Genomic DNA, 20,759 nt, shown 5'->3' with positions numbered 1-20,759 from the left:
GAAGAAGATACTTTTCTCTAAGGAATGAGAGAAAAAAACAAAGCAAAGAGCCTCCCAAACGTTTCCAGAGGATAACAGAATTTCCTAACATCTGACAAACCTTTAGCATCCTTACCTCTTATGATACACGGCTACCATTAGCTAGCACATAAAAAATATCTCAGCTAAATTAGACTTCCTCCTGCTCAGCATTCCGCTCATCGATACTCTGCTTTCAAACACAGATATTTCACCAACAGGTATGGGGCACACACCGTTCTTTAGCGGGATTGTTTTCAGTATTACTGTTGTAGCATTTAACGTCAGGCCATAAAACAAAACAGCCTCTCCCCTGCTTCTCTGGAAAGAGACGAGTGTTACTTCCATGAAATAAAACATCATCTTATTACCTAGACGAATGAAGGGCAGGGGTGGGGAGAGGTGTTGACAGTCAGCATGTTCGAGCCCGGAAAATGCCTGACAGCTTTCAACGTCCACATCTTCGCTCATTCCCAACACGCCACTCAGGTCCATGCGCTCATTCTTTACTCCGCCGGAATCCCAAAATCTGAGCCCTTCCTGTGCAAGAGCCACGGCAGCGAGGGGTAGCTGACTGTCAGTGAGGCCACGCAGTCGCTTCAGAGGAGCACAGTGCATCTCCACTGGTTTATTCTGGCAATAAAGGTTCCTGTCACCACCGGAAAACCTACGTGGCCACTGGATGAACACTTACACATACGTTCCCTGAGCCTCTGGAAACAGTACTCTCTCCACCGTGTGAGGAGGCAATGCACGCACAGGTACACAAAAACAGACTGAAAAGTAGGAATCTATTTCTCAAGCTACCCACAGCCCGCGTGCCTGAGATCAGAGCAGTTCCAAGGAGCATGGTCTCCGTTGGTTGGACATGTGCCTGCAGCTGAAAAGCAATCAACTCCTAAACCCCCTGCCCCATGAACAGAGACCCCCACGCGCACAGACCTAAGGTAAAGCACGCAAGACTCTCGGGTTGACACCTGGTATATTTAATGTCTACTTTGTAAAATAAAATGAGAGACATCATGCATTTTACTACCAGACACCTGGTAGAGACAGCCAGCCCGGGTGGGGCAGCTGTCCCACTAGGCAGGCCCACGGAAGAACTGGGTGCAGAAGACATGGTTCTTTCTCCTCTTTTAGAGTGAGCACACAGAACAAAGCAGAAGAGGTGCAGATGCAGGAAGCAGGTCAAGTTTCCACCCAGCCCCCTACAGCCTGCCTGGCCCCCAACTCTCACTCAACTGCTGCCACGGCTTGTGATAACGCCAACCTGAAACTCCTCATCAGTACCACCCGGCCCTGCTCCCACCTCTGCCTGCCCAGCAGGGTTTCTGTCACAGGCAGCACCCCTCCCAACACTCTCAGGGCCCTGGCTCTGCTCCTCTCCCTCTGGTCACTGCTCATTCTCAGCAGGTGACCTCCCTGAAGTCCCCTTCTCCAACCAGTAGGCCCTCCCAGCTGTCTGCTGGAAGCTGGCTCTACCCTGAGCATCCCGGAAGCACCTTAATCCCCAGCTGGTCCCCAACTCTCAATCTTGGTTACTGCTACATCATCATCCTTGGGCTGGCCAAGCCAGAAAAACCTAAAGCACTGGGTGAAAATGCTGAAATCCCTTCTTGAACAATCCTAAAGCCATTAGGTGGGTCTGGGCAAGGTTGGCATCTGCTCCAGGATGAGGGGAACTGTGGTGGCCTGGAATGAGCTGTCAGAGAAAGAAGGCATGTCCATGGAGAGGTGTCCCACATGGGGTGTTGGAGCCCAGGGAACGAGGACAGACACCTGTGGGGAAACACTTGGTGCAGGATAAAGGAGTCTGAGAGGGTGCTGACGGCAGGGATGAGAAGCTGGTTCACACAGCAGGATTCATCAAATTAGGAAATATATTAAGGATAAAGGACACCAAAGTTCTCACTGTCAGAAGAGGGAGTTACAAATATGGAATTCCTGTTGGGTTGGAATGAGAGGCATGAGTGTAAATGCATGTATATAGATAGTACAGAAATACAGGTAGGGATGTGTGTATACACATAGAAACACATACACACATTATGCACACACATGCATGAATGTGTCCCCCTGCTCTGTCCAATGAGAGAGGTCCTGGGAACAACATCACTAGTTCCAGTGAGCACACCCAGCACCCAGATCTTGGGTTCTAAATTCCAGAAGCTACTAACAGGAGAAAAGGCTGATAGCAGGAATGGGGCAGGAAAGAAGAGGATGAGCCAGAGAGGAAGGAAGTACTCAAAGAACAATGGAAGCAAGACGGAAGGCCATATAAGCCCATGGGAATGTGTCCTTGCTGGCTAAATGGGAAACAAGTTGAGTACCAAGATAAATGACAGTAGTAATGGATTATAATCCACTGAATACAAAAGGAACAATGAATTCAAACTGAATAAACTGAAAGTCTGATGAGGAGAGGAACATTTACACAGCCAAAGCACTACTTCCCCAAAATACTTATTAACTACAAAGAGGAAAGGGAGATTTCTCAGCAAGGAGTTCCAGCAGGCACCAACTTAATCAAGTGATAAGAGAGTTGCATAACTAGTAATGGGATAAACCAAAATCATGTGCCACCTCATAGGACACCATGGGAAGAAGGCAGAAAGAGGCATCATCGAGATTTAATCCTGAGGAAACAGAAGGGACGGTCCGCTAAACAAAGAGCCTGTGGCCTGCTGAGCAGCAAGATCGTGACGGCCAAGGAAAGACTGGGATCTTTGCTCCAGGTTGAATGAGACTAAATTAAGGGCCACGCGTGATACTGAGCAGGGTTCTTGTGCCGTAAGGACATTATTGGGACAACTGGCAAACCTGGATGCAGTCTGAGGCTTACACAGTAGTACAGCGTGCATGTTAATTCCCTGATTCTGATGACCGAGTTGTGATTAGGAAAGAGAAATTCTCATTGGTAGGAATTGCACACTAAAGGAGTCAGAGGTGATGGAGCATCATTCACCAGCTTACTCTCAAACGAATCGGGAAAAAACTGCTTAGTACTGCACTTGCAACTTTTGATTTTTTTTCCAAAAATAAAAATTAAAATATATACTGCTAGATACCACTGCAAATTGGCTGACTCAAATCTCTAGGATTCTTTTTTTCCTTACACCATATTGTTAAAATTACCATCACAAGGACCAGCCATACCCACTTTTTAATAAAGGCCAAAGGAAATTTTTCAACTTAGAAAAGGCATATGCCCTTCTGAACTCAAAATCCATTGAAATGATTACAAAGTAGATTATATTCTGAAATTGCAGAAAATTTTTTAAAACACAATATAAAAAAATCTATTCATTTGCTTGCTTCCTTCCAAGAAGGAAATAAGGAATCTGTTTCATTTTCATTAGCACTGTTCCATAAATACTGATCAAAGAGATTACGTGAGGTGTGACGGAGGGTTCTTCCAGTTCTTTTTATTAGAGGGTGGGGTAAAGGACCACTAGAGAATCTAATAAAAATCAAGGTCCTTGGCCTGAAAGGTGCAGTTCTACGCTGACACCACCACCCCCACAATCCCACAGGGTTCACTCTCCCCAGGAGCACACCGGGATCCAGGTTGAGAAGCCCTATTCTAAAAAACCTAACACAGGAGTACTTACAGAGGGAGAAAATAGAAAACAATTGATTAAATTCAGTTTGACAAGGGATAAATGAAGCGGAAACAGCCAGTGGTGGCTAATCAGAAGTCAATTTCAACAGGCACAGTCATCAGGAGATGGCAGAGGGCCAAGAAAGCAGCTAAGAAAACTGGCCACAGAAAACGATCACTGTCACTGGGAAGGGGACAAGGGGCCTGGGACTGTCATCGTAAGACACCCCCAAATAGTGAGACAAGCAAGTAAAGTGGGAAAAACTTTTTTCCAATTCAGATTAGAATAATTTGTCATTTTTATTTAAAGTCGATAAAGGGAATTTCTGCTTTTGCTTAGGATGGAGAAAGCTGGGAGAGGTGGACAGATGTTGCCCCCAATCCCATCAGTAAGAGAAAGGTGAATAATCAACAATAGAAACAAAGGAAAATCCACACAGACATGGCCTCATTGGTAAATTACACCAAAATTTAGAGAATAAATAATACCCAATTCAATACAAACTCTTCCATAAAACAGAAAAGACGGGAATACTTCTCAACTCTCTTCATGAGGCCAGCATTATCTTGGTACCAAAACCAGACAAAGATGTTGCAAGAAACAGAAACTATAGCCTGATATCCCTGATAAACAGAGACACAAAATTCCTTAACAAAACACTAGGCATCAAATCCAGCAATATAGAAAAAAGATAATACAAATGAGTTCAATTCTAGAACTTCAAGGTTGGCTCAACAACCAAAACTCAATGAATATAATTCACTACATCAATAGACTAAAAAAGAAAAGCCAGGGGCCAGCCCTGTGGCTGAGTGGTTGAGATTGCATGCTCCACTTCAGCCGCCCAGGGTTTCACCGGTTCGGATCCTGGGTGTGGACATGGCACCACTCATCAGGCCACACTGAGGCGGCATCTCACATGCGGAGCCAGAAGGACCTACAACTAGAATAGACAACTACGTACTGCGGGGCTTTGGGGAGACAGGAAAAACAAAAGATTTGCAACAGACGCAAATCAGGTGCCAATCTTCAGAAAAAAAAAACAGCCAGGTGATTATCTCAAGAGATGTTGAGAAGGCATTTTGTAAGGTTCAACATCGATTCTTGACAAAAACTCTTAGCAAACTGAGAAGAGAAGTGAACTTCTTACTTTATAAAAGGCATCTGAAAAATAACTCTGGCTAATGTCACACTTAATGGTAAGAGCCTAATGGTCAGAAACAAGTGAAGGTTACACACACTCTCATCACTTCCATTCAACACTGGACTAAAGATGCTCCGGGGAGGATGATGACAAAGAATTGAGCAGGCCTTCTTGTGCAATGAACTAGGACTCCTTGCTGTGGAAGTGAAGTACCTGCATACAGGTATCCGTCATTACATTTTAAGTGTATATAGCTACTATTATGTGCCAGATACAGGGCAAATTTAAATGAGAAAATTATATAATCCAACAGTCACTATTTTATTAATTTTCCTTGAAACACTTTCTCCACTACAAATCATAGTGAATGCATCTAAAATAACTTAAATGTTACGTAACTCCAAAAAGAAATAAAAGCCTCAGATTTACACATACTAGTGACAGGCCTCCACTGGCCCAGGGCAGTGGAAGACAAGGCCTGCCAAGCCCAGAACCGCTACAAAGTGACCTTCGAACACAGTGACCTTGGAGACAGGCTGTAAGGAGGGACCCATGCTTACCAATCCAGCATTCTAAGCGTGCACAGGGGGTGGTCTTCACCACATCTGGAGGGTCCACACCGACATTCAAGCACAAAACTAAGGCAACACTGACGGTCTTCATCTGGAAACACAACAGAAAAAACAAGTATTTCAATGTGAAACTCACTGACGCAGCTGTTGCTAAAATGTCCCGGGAATAGACAAAGCCCTCTCCCCACCACTCTGCCTCTCCAGCCATTCTTCGCTCACCTGCTGCCTGTGCCGCCCGGTATTATTTCACGAGTGACTTCCTTCCTGGAAGACGGGGTTTCAGAGTAAAGTGGGCAGATGGGGAGGGGCTCATGGCAGCAGAGGCCTTTTTCTCAGGCTCCCTTATGATACATTTCCAGAAGCAAAATTTTTTGATCAAAAGACATAAACATTTTAAGGCACTTGATATATTCTGCCAAATTACTTTACAAAAACTTTGTACAAATTTACACTCTGACCACCTTATCACTATTCTTGTTACGTAACATAGTTAAATCATTTGATAAGAGAAAAATTGTCATAAGGATTTAGTTTGCATTCTTCAGGATTAGAAAGGCTGAATTGTTTTTTCAAATATGTATTGACTACTTGTATCTTTTATCATTTGTGGATTTTTAATCGTGTTTATACTGCCATTTACTTACTGGCATTAGTGATTTTTTCTGATTAATTTTCATATACTCTTTACATATTAAAGATTGTGTCCACATTATTTGTTGCAAATGTTGCCCTAGTCTGGCGTTTGTGACTGGATTCATTCCACACCAAAGCCTTGGGTCCATCATCAGATACAGCTCCCTGCACACCTGTTCCTTCTCTAGTGTCCCAGCCTCAGGAAATGTCAGCCCCACCTACCCAGCTGCTCAAGTCAGAAATCTGGGACCTATCCTTCCTTCAATTCGCTTTTCAGCAAACATTCATTGAGCACTACGACATAACAATCACTATTTTTAGGTGCTGAGGATACATCAGTAAATCAAAGAAATAAGAATCCTTGCAGTGAGGGGAGAGAGGACATTTCAGATAGGGCTACTGAGAGCCTGAGAGGTGCGAGGGCTATCTGAGCCAAGAGTTACCGGCCTTGACTCCTCCTCCACCCTACTCCTGAGCACCAGCGCCCGCCTTGGACTCAGCGCTCCATCTTTTTTATCCTACCACCTAAAAGCCTCCTGACTAATCCAGTTCACTATCTCCCTGCTCCAAATCACCACCAAGTCTGAGCTGTGCTCCAATCACTTTCCCGTCCGGGCTCCACGCGGCGGCAGAACCATGCTTTAAACACACTGGCTCACTGCCCAGTTTTCAATCACTCCTCAGACCTTCAAGATTTACGCCTAAGCTGCTCAACACGGCATTAAAGCCTTGTAAGACCCAACTCCCGCCACGCGCTCCACTTCGAGGCTCCCCGCTCTGGTTCTTCAGTCGCTTCACATCTTGGGTCCACTCGGCACGCCCACGGGGCCTTCAAGCACACAGTTATCACTGGCTGGAAGGCTCCCTCCTCCAGCTTCCTCATCTCGGACTCTCTCCAGCTCTCAGTCAGACATCCATTCTGAAGGAGGCCGTCCCCCGAATCCCAGTCAGGGCAGCGCCTCTGTCAAAGCCACCACGGCGTCTGTGCTTTCCTCCTGGCAGAGCTGGCCCTGCTCACCCTCCTCCCTCAGGGGATCTGCAGCTCCCCCGGGACTGAGCTGCCTCATGGGAACCCACAGTTGGCAGAGACCGCGGCTGGGCACCTATCTGCCGAGCGAGCGAACACATGGGTGGCTCCCAGTCTTCTGACTTGGTTTACATTTCACCCTTTAATCCACCGGGATGTTGTTTTGGTACATGATACAAGATGAGGATTAATTTTTTCTCAAAAAATTATCCAACTATATCAATTCCCCCTGTTAAATAATGTCCCCCAAATTCACAAATTTGCAATGACTCCTTTAGCATATATTAATTCCCAGAGAGACCAAATTCTATTTCTGGGTAATCAAATTTATCCCATTAGCCTATCAACCAATACTTCCACTGGTACCACACTGATTTAAATACTTTATCTTTACAACATTTCACAACACTTGGAAGGCCAGCTTTTCTTCCTCACAATTTATTTTTTACTTTTACTTAGCTATATTTATATTCATGTATTTTTTCCCAAATTAGTCAGTTATTCAACTTTTTAATCCCATAGAGATTCTGACTAAAGTCACATTGAGCTGCATATTGATAATACTGATAATTTTAAATTGTCTTCTTTGATCTAATAATTCCATATATGAGAATTTGTCATAGGAAATACAAAAAATAATGATAATAATAAGGGAGAACATCTATGTGTAAAGATTTTCTTCACAGCATTTCTCAGCATGGAAAACAAGTGGAAATGACTTAAATTTTAAGTAAATAAGGAATGCTTAAGCACAGCATTAGATATACTCTTAACAGAATGATGCTTAGATTAAATTCTTATAATGTTAAATGAATAAAAATAGATTCAAGGGGCTGGCCCGGTGGCACAGTGGTTAAGTCCATGCACTCCACTTCAGCAGCCCAGGGTTCACAGGTTCGAATCCTAGGTGCCGACCTACACACCGCTCATTAGGCCACACTGTGATGGTGTCCCACATACAAAATAGAGGAAGACTGACACAGATGTTAGCTCAGCGACAAGCTCCCTCAAGCAAAAAGAGGAAGACTGGCAACAGATGTTAGCTCAGGGCCAATCTTCCACACACACAAAAAAAGAAAAAAAAATAGATTCAAAATACAAAAAAAATTGCATTAAACATATAAATTAAGTTTGGCAAGAAGTGACAATCTCATAATATTCTATTTTTCTATACAGAAACATAGTATGATTCTCTCTTTTAATTTTTCTCAGCAATTAAAGTTCAAAGTTTTCTTCACCAGAAAGTCCCGTATGTTTCTCTTAAGATTATTGCCAGATACTTCATGAATATTTGGGGGAAATATAGTTCTACACATGTATTTTCCCCATAAAAGCTTCTTGTTGATAATTGCTGATACTTTCCTTTAGTTACTTCACTAAATTCTTCATTAACTTCATTAACTTTTTGGTGATTCTCTCTGGGTTTTATAAGTATACAAATACACTGCCTATGAATAATGATGAGTCTAGCTCATTCTTTCCAATCGACCATTCCTCTTTTTCTGTTTTAGGTCATACAGAATTGCCCAGAACTTCCAAAATAGTATTATTTTGATGTACTATCATCATAAATGATGATAGTAGTGATCTTGGCACTTGGTTTAATGAAATTGTCATAAACGTTTCATAATTAAGAACGATGATGGCTACTGATTTGCAATCTAATCTTTATCACATCACGAAAAGATTCCTCTGTTCAAAACAGAATTTAAAGTTGGGAGGAAGGAAGTATTTTAGTCTATCCTCTCCCAACACTTAAGAAAAACCAAGTAATTATTAATGATAATATCACTTTTTAAAGGAGTTGTACCCCCGCCTCCAAAGACACGCTGAAGAACAGTATCTTCCCATATACACATGCCAGAATCTTGTTACGAACTGCAAGAAACAAATGGTCCCTTACCTACTGTCAGGAGAAAAGGGTGAAATCAATCAGAGAGCAACAAAAGTTATTGTATTTGTTAGTCATTGTCCAATTATTTAAGTGACTGGTAATAATTACATACAGCTGATCAATTATTTTTATAGCAAACCCAGCCTTTGAGGATAAACTGCTTAAAACTAGAAGGTCCGTGGCCACATTTCTGTGATCTTCCTGCAGTCACGGTGAATAGCTATTAAGACCTGCTCTACAACATTTTTAAATCAAGGGCGTTTCTTCCATCCTTTGTACCATGAAACTTTCAGGTCTCAGGGAGGCGTTGATTCAAACTCTGGGGCAAGTCTCAAGGAAAATGGTGCTTTGCTCATAGTCATCCCTAGGTCCCCTCCAGATGGAAGGGAAGCCTTCCATAGAGAAAATTATCTACACTGAGCAGGTCTCTACCATTTTCCAATAGATTGTCTGCGCCACCACAGCTTAGCTGGTTTCCCAAGTTTCTCACTTTCTCCTCCCCCTGCAAAGAGAACAACTCTTAAGCTGTTACGTTCCTTTCACGACGTCCAGTGGAAGGCCTACTTTAAGGGACAGCCTCCTCCACTGCTCCTCAGGTCAAGCTCTACATCTCGCTGCGTGAATGCCTTCCACGCCCACTGTGGATGGCCTGGCAGTGCCTCTCTCCTTGCATCCACATCCAGTACCCCCATACGCAGCCCAGGAGAAAGACAGGGGCTGCTGGGCTGTGAGTGCTCAGTAACTCACCTCAGTCTCTCTTCCTCTGACCTCCAGGAATTTTACAGCAAGTCTCATGCCCAGTCATTTCTGATCATTTCTGAGCAAGAACGGCCTCCACTTATTAATGCTTACCCCCTAACAGGCACTGTGCCAGCAGCCGGAGCTCTCCACCTATTTTAATCCTTTACCAGAAGGCCATGAACCAGGTGGTTGTGTCTGCACTTTACAGAGGCATGGAGGGAGGAAGGAATTGGGGTGGAGGCACAAGGACTAAACCCAGGTCACTGGGATTTCACAGCTCCATTGCTGGCATATCTGCTTTTGCCTCTTAACCTCTTTGGGGTCAGGGAGGCGGTGCAGGATGAGGCAGGGCGCTTAGGAAGCATTCCAAACATCTCTGGTTATAATCCTGTTTCTTCTACCTCAGCTGACACTCTAGACAAACTACATTCCCTCCACCTCTACAACTGCAGTTACTAAACTTAAAAAAAAATTCTCAGTAAAATAAATAATTTGATTTGGTTATAAAAATTCTTTTCTCTGAAGCTTTCCAAGTCCTTAGACAGAAATACTAACGGAAGAGCAAGAACCACTCTTTAGTCCTACGAGACGGCTGTAAAGGGCCTCACCTCGCCATGCCTTCAGCGAGCGAGGTCTTCATCACCAAACCAGTGTTACTCAGACCAACGACTTCTCTGTGGCTGCTTTAAAGGAGAGCACGGCCCTCAGACAGAAATGTACAGTCAGCTGCCGTCCATAAAGGGAGACAGGAGAGGAATTCATTTGATTCATCCTTGCTGATACAAAAAAGCAAACTCTACACCCTGCATTATACTGTTTAAGAAAAGAAGAAAAAAGTCTCAAGAATATATTGACATATGAACTAGAAAAACATATTGGTCTAACACCTAACTACCAATTTAATTCCACAGCTGGGCAAAAGACATTACCAATAAATATCCTTAGGCCCCTCAAACATGTCTTGTGTTCCCCTGCAAATTATAATGGTCTTGGCCTGATTTCAAATATGGTGAATTTTAAATTCTTAGCTACACCTTAAAGTGTCATTTTGGTATTTTATTTTCATTTCTATGGTAATCTCATTCCAAAAATTCTAGATTAATGGTTTTTAATAATACAGTTATAGCATTAAGAAAATGTAAGGGCTATCAAATTTAACGTGCCAAAAATTGCATAATAGTACATAAAATAACCATTTGGGACTTTAAAACATTTCTTCTCCAATGCAATATAATTGAAGACGACAGAGTTATATTCCCAGAGGTTAATTCTGAATTTGAAAAGAGTATCCATTTGAGAAGCTATATAACATGCAGTGATGGCTGAAAATGTATGACCTTGGACATGTCAGCTAATGCCAATCTCCCCCGAACAATTTCCCCACCCTTAAAGAGACGGTGGCTGCAGACAATCTCTTGGGCCCTGAAGACATCTCCAGTCCTAGAGTTTTGACTCAGGACTCGTCTCTGCAGCCGTACTGGAAGCATGGCAGCATGCTGCCCTATGATTCTGGGCCCACCGCAAAGGTCTCCACGTTACCTCGGATATGAGGTGGGAGAAGCTGGGACAGTAGGGCAGCAAGGGCCTGATGCTATTGTAACAGCCTGGGCAGTTTCTTGTATAATCCTCTGGCGTCAGCTGTGTTTTGAAATTCAGAATTTTTCAGATTTACAAAAGGTTGATATGGTACAGACCCCATTTCTCATATAACACACCCAGGAGAGCACAGAGCAACATCCAGTATTCAAAACCATTAAATTTCCACAGTGAGATGCACACATATCTACTAGCCACAGAATAAATAGAGACTACCAGGGGCCGTCCCGGTGACATAGTGGTTAAGTTTGCGTGCTCCACTTAGGTGCCTGGTGTTCACGGATTTGGATCCCAGGCGCTATCTACACACAGCTCATCAAGCCATGCTGTGGCGGTGTTCCACATACAAAATCAAGGAAGACCGGCACAGATATCTGCTAGCTCTGTGACAATCTTCCTCACCAAAAATAAAAAATAAAGATTACCAACAGGCTCACATCAGTCCGCGTCTAGTTTTGCCACCAAATGAGCTGTGAAAACATTTCCAGTGTTCCGAGTTTTTGGATTTCAGAATTGCAGAGAGGGGCCTGTGGACCCAGATCACCACCCCTACTTGGAAGCCCCTGCATACTGAAGTGCTGTCACCTCATGGATTAAAAATACATTAATGCCTGTCACCATTCAAAGGATTCAAAACAAAATCACAAGGGATTCCTCTATTGGTTTCTTCCTACTTAATCGATCTGATAAACCATGTATTTTTTAAAAGATACGATGACCAAGTGGCACAACCAAACCCGAATATAAATTCACAGGCTGATATGCAATATTCACAGGCTGACATCCAAGTTGTTACCGCAGAATGAAGAAATTACATACGTTCCACTGGTCAATCACTGCTTTCCACTCTCCATATTGAGAGCGTGACTCACTCCTTATTCCTCCCAACATAAACAACTGAGCAATGGAAAATAAATAGAAAGCAAGACTGAGGTTTGCCATATATGCCACAACATTCAGTATTCCCGTTTGTCTGAGGCAAAGCCACCCAATTCCCAGCAGTGCTCATTAAGATTCAGAGCAACAAGCAAAAACTTTGAGCAGAGCCGAAGCTATACAAATGCATAATTTATAAAGAAAGTCAGAAACTAGAACATACAGCAGACAGAGTAGACACACCACAGGAGGCGGGGGCGGGGGTGGAGATCAAATTGTTGAAGAAAAGGAAAAACCGGTCCACTTCCTAACTCCCATCCCAAAGACTGCCAGAAAGAAGTGAACAGTCAATCTAGCAAGCAGCACATCTGACAGAATTTTTGCAACCAAAACCTGTGATACGAAACAAGATCCTCATCGCCACCAGCTCCTGCGTGAACTTGGGCGATTCCCTATCTGTATATTCCTTTGTTCATTTCAACAGGAATTGGAAATGAGGGGAGCGGTTCTGGAATTCATGAGCCCAGCTTGTTACCTTGAGCCAGAAGCCTAATTTAGGCTTAAGCACTCTTTTTTTAGGGCAATTTCTGTCTAGAGTTCCCTGCTTTTAAAATCTACCTCCACTCCTGTAAAACGGCCTCATAAAAGGGGAAGAGACGAGAGAGAACTTTTCCACAGTGAAAATCAGAAAGTCTTGTCCACTGCTATCCTCTCAAATCTGTGTAGACTTCCCCCTTTCTCACCCCTTCCTACTTCATGCAAATTGCTCAGGACACCGGCATCACAGATCCTGGAGAAATTCAGGTTTCTAAAGATCAAATTAAAGAACTACATACAAAATAGGTTTATTATAGAGATCCGAACTGCTTTAAACAACAAAGAAATTCCTTCTTAAAGAAACTCTATACTGAATCTTTTTGTAATTCCTTCATGAAACAAATGGTCTCCCCTGGCACCACCATGGCAAACCTGGACGGCTGTGACAGGGGTTCTGTCAATGACACGCCCACACTCTAGAGGCTCAGCTGGAGAAGCCGGTCTACTCAGCACTAACGAGCTGAGGGAGGAACAAGAATGGCTTCTTCGCCTTTTCTTGTAACACCTTATGAGGTGAAATCTAAAAAAAAAAAAGAATCCAACTAACTATTCAGTCTCCTTACCTAAAAAGTGAAAATAAAAATACTTATTTGTCACAGAGGGATAACATTAAGATACAGTCATGCATCACTTAACAATAGGTAAACATTCTGAGAAATGTGTTGTTAGGCCATTCTGCTGTTGTGCAAACATCCGAGTGTACTTACACAAACCTAGATGGTATAGTTTTCTACACCCCTAGGCTATATGGTACTGATCTTATGGGATCACCACGGTACATGTGGTCGTCATTGACCTAAACATCGTTATGCAGTGTGTGACCGTAGATATACTTACAAATTAACTCTAAATAATTCAACAATATAAAGTCCAAATATGGTCAACTTTATTCTGTTGAAGCCTAAGGGTCCTACTTGAAGGGCATAATTAAATGACGTATGTTAAATGATGGCATATGATGGCATATTACACCACCTTTAAAAACAAAGTTTCAGGTTGCACAACTCTGCTGGTGAACTCTGTTGGTAAACAGTGAAACTGGTGGTACGAAAATTATATCCCAATAAAGCTGTTAAAAAAGACATATTTTCAAAGAACGTTAAATGGCATGGGATGTATCGAAAGATAACCGAGTGAAAAGAGGGGGCCAGAACACGATATCCATAATTATTATTCCAAATGCGTAAATATACATATGCAAAGGAAACAGGGCCAGCCCTGATGGTCAAGTGGTTAAGAGCTAACGATCCTCCTCAGCTGGGGTTCGCTCCTCCTCAGCTGGGGTTCGCTTCCCAGTCAGGGAACCACACGACCCTGACCACACCACCCGTCTGTTAGTTGTCAGACTGTGGCGGCTGCACGTTGCTGTGATGCTGACAGCTACGCCACAGCTATTTCAAATACCAGCAGGGTCACCCATAGTGAACAGGTTTCAGTGGAACTTCCAGACTAAGATAGACTAGGAAGAAGGACCTGGCCACCCACTTCCAAAAACAATGGACACGAAAATCCTATGAATAGCAGCAGAGCATTGTCTGATTGAGTGCTGGAAGGTGAGAGGATGGCGCAAACAGACTGGGCAGGGTTCTGCTCCACTGTACACAGGGGTGCTAGGAGTCAGAATCCACTCGACAGCACTAATGAAAAGGACAAAGAAAGAGAAAACAAGATGCCACAAGTGGTTGTGATCTCTGAGGAGTAGAATATGTGGATGGTTCCTCTTTTCTTCTTTGTACTTGGCCCTTCTGTATGAGTATTTTCAAATTTTCTACCATAAATATATGTTATTTCTATAAGCAGACAGTTATTTCTATAAGATAAAAATGATTTTATCACAATAGTCAAGGACTCTTTTATATGTATGCACGTATGTATATATAATTTTTACTATATCCTGAAGATATAGAAAATAACTTGCTCGGTTAGCTGAAGCTTAGACTAGTCTCCAAGGCAATGAGTGAGCTGGGCTGGGGTGAGGAAATACAATGCAAGTGACTCCAAGATGCTCACAGACAGAACTACGGGTCCACTTCCTCCCGAGAACGCCGCTCACCAAACTGAGCACAGTCCTCATCGCCCACGAGTACCTGTTCTTGGCACAACGAGTAGAGCTAAGGGCTCTAATCTATTTTTTCTCTACTCCTTCCCAGTTTAGGACACAAGATAAAGCCCACTGCGAAAACTTCTTTCAAGAGAACAAGATTTTCCAATTCAAAAAATAGATTGGTTTCAAGGCTCTTTAGAGACTTCTTTTATTTGATAAAACACTGGACTGCTGCTTTACTACTCCTAATGTAAATGAAAATTAGCAGCAGCAGCATGGGGCTGAGTCATTCATTCAGGACTAATTTTTCTTCCACTCTTCATTATCCAGCAATATGTTACCCACGGTACAGACTTCATAAAACCAATCCCAAGGCAAACAAAACCATGCAGAGCTCCCAGAGCAGCTAAAGAAAGACACCCACAGTGACTGGAACACCTGGATAACAGGCATTTCACAACGTAAAAGTCTGAGGATGCTAAGGGTGGCTGCTTTCTTCTGCTTCCCTCCAGCCTCTTCATTGGGCCAACCTACCTTATGAAGCATTGCTCAAAGGTCCCACAGCTCCAAATGGAGGGTAAAGTAGATTCTGATAACAGAGGCCCCGAAGAGGATCGCCACCAGCTGGCAAGTGGGCCCTACTAAATTTGTCAAGAGAGAAGTGTGGCTAAAAGGATGTTTTCAGGAAGACTAACTCACGACAATAACTAACATTTACTTAGAAAGAAAGAGAGTGGAGGCAGGGAAATTAGCCAGAAAGCTGTTATAGTGAAATAAAAAGGCCTTCACTAGGTGTGGCAAGAGTGGGAAGGGACAAGGGAGAAAGAAAGAAGCCCCTATTTCAAAGAGAACAGGCTATAGCATGTGCTGCTAAGTAGGTATCGGAGATGAAAGACAGGTAAATCAAAGGTCTCGCACGGCTGAAACTCCACAAGCCCCCACGGGGAACTGCGGGAGACACCTGCCACCTGTAGTTCCCCATAACCTCTTTAACACCTTGCGTACACCCTGATAACTTCCTATGCTATGGGTCCTACCTTCCCAAGGTAGAAAACACAAACAATTTTGTCTCAGACTTTGGCAGCTAAGGAGCCAGCGTGTGTCTGGGATTCCTCCAGCCGATGCACCTTTCCAAGAATCAGGTTCCAAAGCCAGCAGTGCCAGGCCACCGCTCCACAGGGAGGAGCAAGGCAGAGGCACCTGGCTCTTGAGGGTGGCAGCAGCAGGACTTCTAGGTTCCTCCCAATGTCCCAGTTGTTCAGCAGCCACAGAAGCCCCCTTGGGGGTCTTTGTAACTTCAAGGTCTGGCTCTGGGTCCTCCCGGAGATCCTTCAACAAATTTCTGCTTAACCTAGACAGCATGGATTCTAATGTCCGTAACTATGAATCCCCAAGGCCCTTAAGGGGAGAAACATTCAGAAGCCCAAATCATTGCTGGATTTAACTATATGGGCATCTTGTAATAATCACCAACTCAGGCATCATCAAACCAGGGAACTGAAGATACACACGGATTTTGCCAAGTGCTACTATCCCAACAAGCATGCCTGTTACCTCCAGTCTCACGCAGACTAGCTGACCATATCTGAGGGAAGGAAGAAGGAAACGAAAGGTCAAAGCTGACCCATCACTGGACCATCGCCATCACGAATCCTCCCAGGTCCTGAACACACTCAGTCTGAAGGAACCAAAAGTAGCATCTTGACCTCTCACTAATTTGATCTAAAACTGGTGCTGGCAACTCCTTTACATCTGGACGGCAAGTCTGGAGGTGGGGAGGTTCTGGAGGTTCCTGCAAGAGGGCCAAGTAACATCCAAGAGAGCCGACGGCAGGCCTGAAGCTCCAGGAGCAGGAACAGAAGCAGCAGCTGGGGGAGGGAGAAGCGGGGCCACAGGCTGCCTGCAGGAGGTTGTCAATGGCTTTTTCTGCCACCTAAAAACCTCCTCTTAATAAAATAATATCAGAACTCCTCCCACGACCCAATTATTCAAAGGAATTCTAAATGAGAAATTGCCACAGGACAGGGCCAAAGGTGGAAAGGATTATAAACATGAAATAACAAACAGTAACATTTCAATTTCTTTCAAAGTCGTGTTGATAAAGGTGATAGCACACAGGAATACTCTTTGGGAATTATCGACTCCTAAGCCAAGTTGACAGCAAACCATGGTCTATAGTCAAGCCCATGGCCCAGAATTCAACAAAAGGCAGTGCAGCTCACAACCTCTTCATCAGCTGCTTCAAAGCCTCCGGCCACTGTAGCTGTAACGACCTGAGTGGTGAGGTCCTACAGCTGCCACCCCCACCATCCCCACCATCACCATCCCCACCATCACCACCCCCACCATCACCACCCCCACCATCACTATCCCACCATCACCACCCCCACCATCACCATCCACTGTGTACATTTCTTCTTGACACTCTTGTGAACTCTGACTCTGACTGCCGAAAATATTTTTTCTTTTACATTCACTATTGCTCTGATCTCAGAAACAAGAGCAAAAACACAAAACACACCCAAATGAAGAAGGTCACATTTCATCAACACCTTGGTGCCACATTTGAACAAAGCAAAACCTAAACAGGGGTCTTCAAATCTGATGGGTTTTTCTCCAAAGACAACCAAGCATAAGGATCAAATATTCCTGAAGGAGCCATAAAAATTACTAGTTTCCAACAAAAATTATTATTTAAAAGAAAAGGAAAGAAAACAAACTAGATTTAGTGCTGGTGACAAAAAAAATCTCTTCCTGATATAGTAATTTTAAAGAAAAATCCAAGCAGAGCCTCAAAAACATATTTAGACTGGTTATTTTTTCTTTTAAAAAACAAAAAGCAAAAATAATTTCAAAAACAACATCCTTGAGGAAACAGTTCAAATGCGAATCAAGGCAAGGCCTCTGAACCACTGAAGACGTGTCCCTTCCTCAGGAGGCCACCGCTCCGCCCCACCCACCGCTGACCAAGCAGGCCTCTCAGACAGCAGCACCAGGCTCAGTGAGTATTTATTCATGGGTGGACCCTCCTGGACTGCAGGCGTGTCCACTACATGTTGTCATCTTTGAAGCCCCAGCACCTGGGGCCCTTGCTGACAATTCCTGGATAAACGTGGGAAAGAGAGAGGGAGAGTAGGGCTTTTTCAGAAGCTAGATGACAATCAAGGACCCCCCACTACTCCAGCAGTATCTTTGAGAGGCCCTTCACAAACACCTGGAAGAAAGTCAACATCCTACTCAAGTTCTATGACAAGAAATCCACGAACACAGCCACCCCTGAGCAGGGGGTTGAGTGCTGAGATGGACAACTCATCATCTTTGAAATCATAATGCTACCTCAGTAATGCTCACCACTGTGAAACCACAGAGGATCACCCAGATCCACTTTGGTCTTCTTCAAAGAGTCCGTCTATAAATGCTATTACATACTATGAGCATATTTTTATATGCATATTTATGCTTATAGAAAAGAAGGCACAGAGATAGGGATTCTGACTAGTCATTTCAAAATGTCTTCATCAAACACCTGTGGCATCAGAGGGAGTCATGGTCTCAGGGGCTATCTTCCAGGGAAAGGGAGATCCACGTCAGATTTCCTTCCAGAAATGCCCAACGGAAAAGCTTCGAACTCACTGTCTGACAGAACTGGAGAAGGCTATGCAGGGAAAAGTGACATTTGACCTGAGTCTGGAGAGAGAATTCAGAGGCCAATAAGAAGTGCCAGGCAATACAGGCCAATAGGAGCAGAAGCAGGCACGTGGCCAGGCTCTCCAGGAGGAGCGGTGACCAGAGGCTGCATGACACCAGTAGAGGCGTGCTTCCTCTATAGGAATGGGGTCCACGGAGGGTCCCTGGCTCTGGGGAACTGTGGTGATGTTTATGCACTGTGAAATTTGAGTTGCTTTTTGGTTCTTAATACACACATGCACTAATGTATATTATTTCCCCCTTAAAATTTCCACCCACATTATAGCCTTTCATCTTTGACGTGATTTTCAAATCAGCTTAAATTAAAAGTTCAAAGAAAAGTACTTCTATCTATAACACAACACAGGGTTCAGAGAAAAAATTAGTCACGCGGAGAAGGTTGGGAATCAGAATGGCTTCAGATATCTCAACACAGAAGATTTCCAACCTAGAATTTAAGAACTAGTAAGTCAATTAAGGGTGATGACAGAGTAAAATTAAGACTCATACAGAAAACTGTCCTATGGTGGAATGATAGAAAGTTCTCTTCTAAGTTAAAAACTGATCATCTCAGTAACACAATGTGAAGTAATCAACAACACCTAGAAGGCATTCTTGCCCAAAAGGCTTAACCTGAATATAATCATACCTCTGGATTAAACTTCTGGTTTGAAAGAATTGCAGGGGATAGAGAAACAAGTTAAATGATCCCATGAAGAAACAATCAGCAAAACCTAAATGTGGGATATTGCCCAACACAACCAGCCTGGACCCCTCCTCAAAAAGTCAGTGTTGCTTTTTAAAAAAAGTTCTAAATTTAGAAAAGACTAAAGAGACATAAATAAATGTAATGAGTAGATCTTGTTTTTTAAAAAACACAGCTATAAAAGATGTAATGGAAGAGCTGAAGAAATCTGAATACAGACTAGACACTGGGTGTTACTGCGGAAGAGGCGTTGACTCTCAGGAGTGGCATCAGTACTGCGTTTAGGAAGGAGGAGATGCACGCAGAAGTGTTCAGGAGGAAAGAGTCATGGTGTGTGCTACCTACTTTCAAACGACTCAAAAATAAACAAAAATGTAAGAAAAATGGCAAATATGGCAAAATGTAAACAACGTTTGGCTCTAAGTGGAGCCAACTGTGAAGACCAATACCCTTCTTTCAATTCCTCTAGCTGTATGGAAGTTTTTCAGAATAGAGACTTGGAAGCAACCTTTAGGGAAAAAAACAAAACTGATCACAACAAGAACCCAAGCAAAAATATATTCTATTGCTCAAAACTAGTTTCCAGGTAATAAAAGGGATTTTAGTTTCCATGAAAGGACAAGTTCTGAAAACGATTCCACTCAGCAGACTGCACCAACATCCGCACCACTCTGAAAACCAATAGAAAAGCAGAGGGGCAACAACACCCAACGTCAGACACACTTTCTGCCTTTCTTGCTAAACAGGTATGTTGCATGACAGCACCTTCAGTACAACACTAAGCCTGTAAGTCCAAGAACTTTCTGGGTTTTCCTTCAGGAGTGAATTCTAACACGTCAGGGAAAGCAATGCACCCTCTGGCCTTCTCTTTCTGAGTAATACAGGGCATTCCTTCTCTGTGCTTCTGTCATCGGCCAAATGACCACATCACGAAGTTCTACTGCACATTCACTCCCTCTCAGCGACAGCAGCCGCACAAGAAACATCCAGGAATACAGCCACGAGACCGCTACCTTCTGCCCTTTCCCCAGGCAAAGATTTCATAGCTGGCCCCTGTGCACCTAACCAGCGAATCAATTCCCTCCCTGCACCGTTATCTGACCACACCACGGAGAGGGCAGGCAGCATTACAGCCCCATCATTTTTTAATTACTAGTCAAGAAAATTAAGCCCACTGAACCCTTCTTACCAACAACAACAAAATACTTGCTCACTTTAATGAGCTATGCTAATTGACAACAACGGGAACATTATACACTACATGAACAAAATTCAGAAATGCTTTCCGTCTATATCATCATAATGTTGTATAATTGAGCTTTTGCTGTACGTAGCAGGAATAGGAAATGTTTTACATTTTGCTTAGCTGACTGTATAATGAAAGCAGTAAAACTGAACAAGCACGGAGAGGGGGAGGGGAGGGGCTAGGGAGGAGGTGAATGAGGAGAAGATGGGTAGAGGGGAAACGGGAGGGGAGGAAGCGGGAAGGAGCAAGACGAGGAGGCAGAAAGTCCGCTTCCTCCTGGATATTCTCTTGTGTGGCTTAGTACCCTTCTGTCCTCTGACTTCTCCTTGTCATCGTCCCCTGCCTCCCACCCACCCCAAATCTGCTCCACTCGTGT

The 20,759-nt window shown here is 43.6% G+C and overlaps 1 protein-coding gene across 5 annotated transcripts in view; it reads right to left on the bottom strand.

Moving 5' to 3' along the window:
- Positions 1–20,759, bottom strand: part of RPTOR (regulatory associated protein of MTOR complex 1) — a 394,844-nt gene that overhangs the window by 308,992 nt on the left and 65,093 nt on the right. For all 5 annotated transcript variants that reach the window (XM_046674997.1, XM_046674998.1, XM_046674999.1 and 2 more), the window contains exon 2: positions 5,325–5,427. In XM_046674997.1, coding sequence (XP_046530953.1) covers positions 5,325–5,427 — 103 coding nt within the window. The remainder of the gene's footprint in view (positions 1–5,324; positions 5,428–20,759) is intronic.

The sequence above is a fragment of the Equus quagga genome, chromosome 11 (assembly GCF_021613505.1).
Source record: "Equus quagga isolate Etosha38 chromosome 11, UCLA_HA_Equagga_1.0, whole genome shotgun sequence".
NCBI lineage: Eukaryota > Metazoa > Chordata > Mammalia > Perissodactyla > Equidae > Equus > Equus quagga.
Note: the sequence above shows the minus strand (reverse complement) of the source record. Positions and strands in the feature narration are given on the sequence as shown.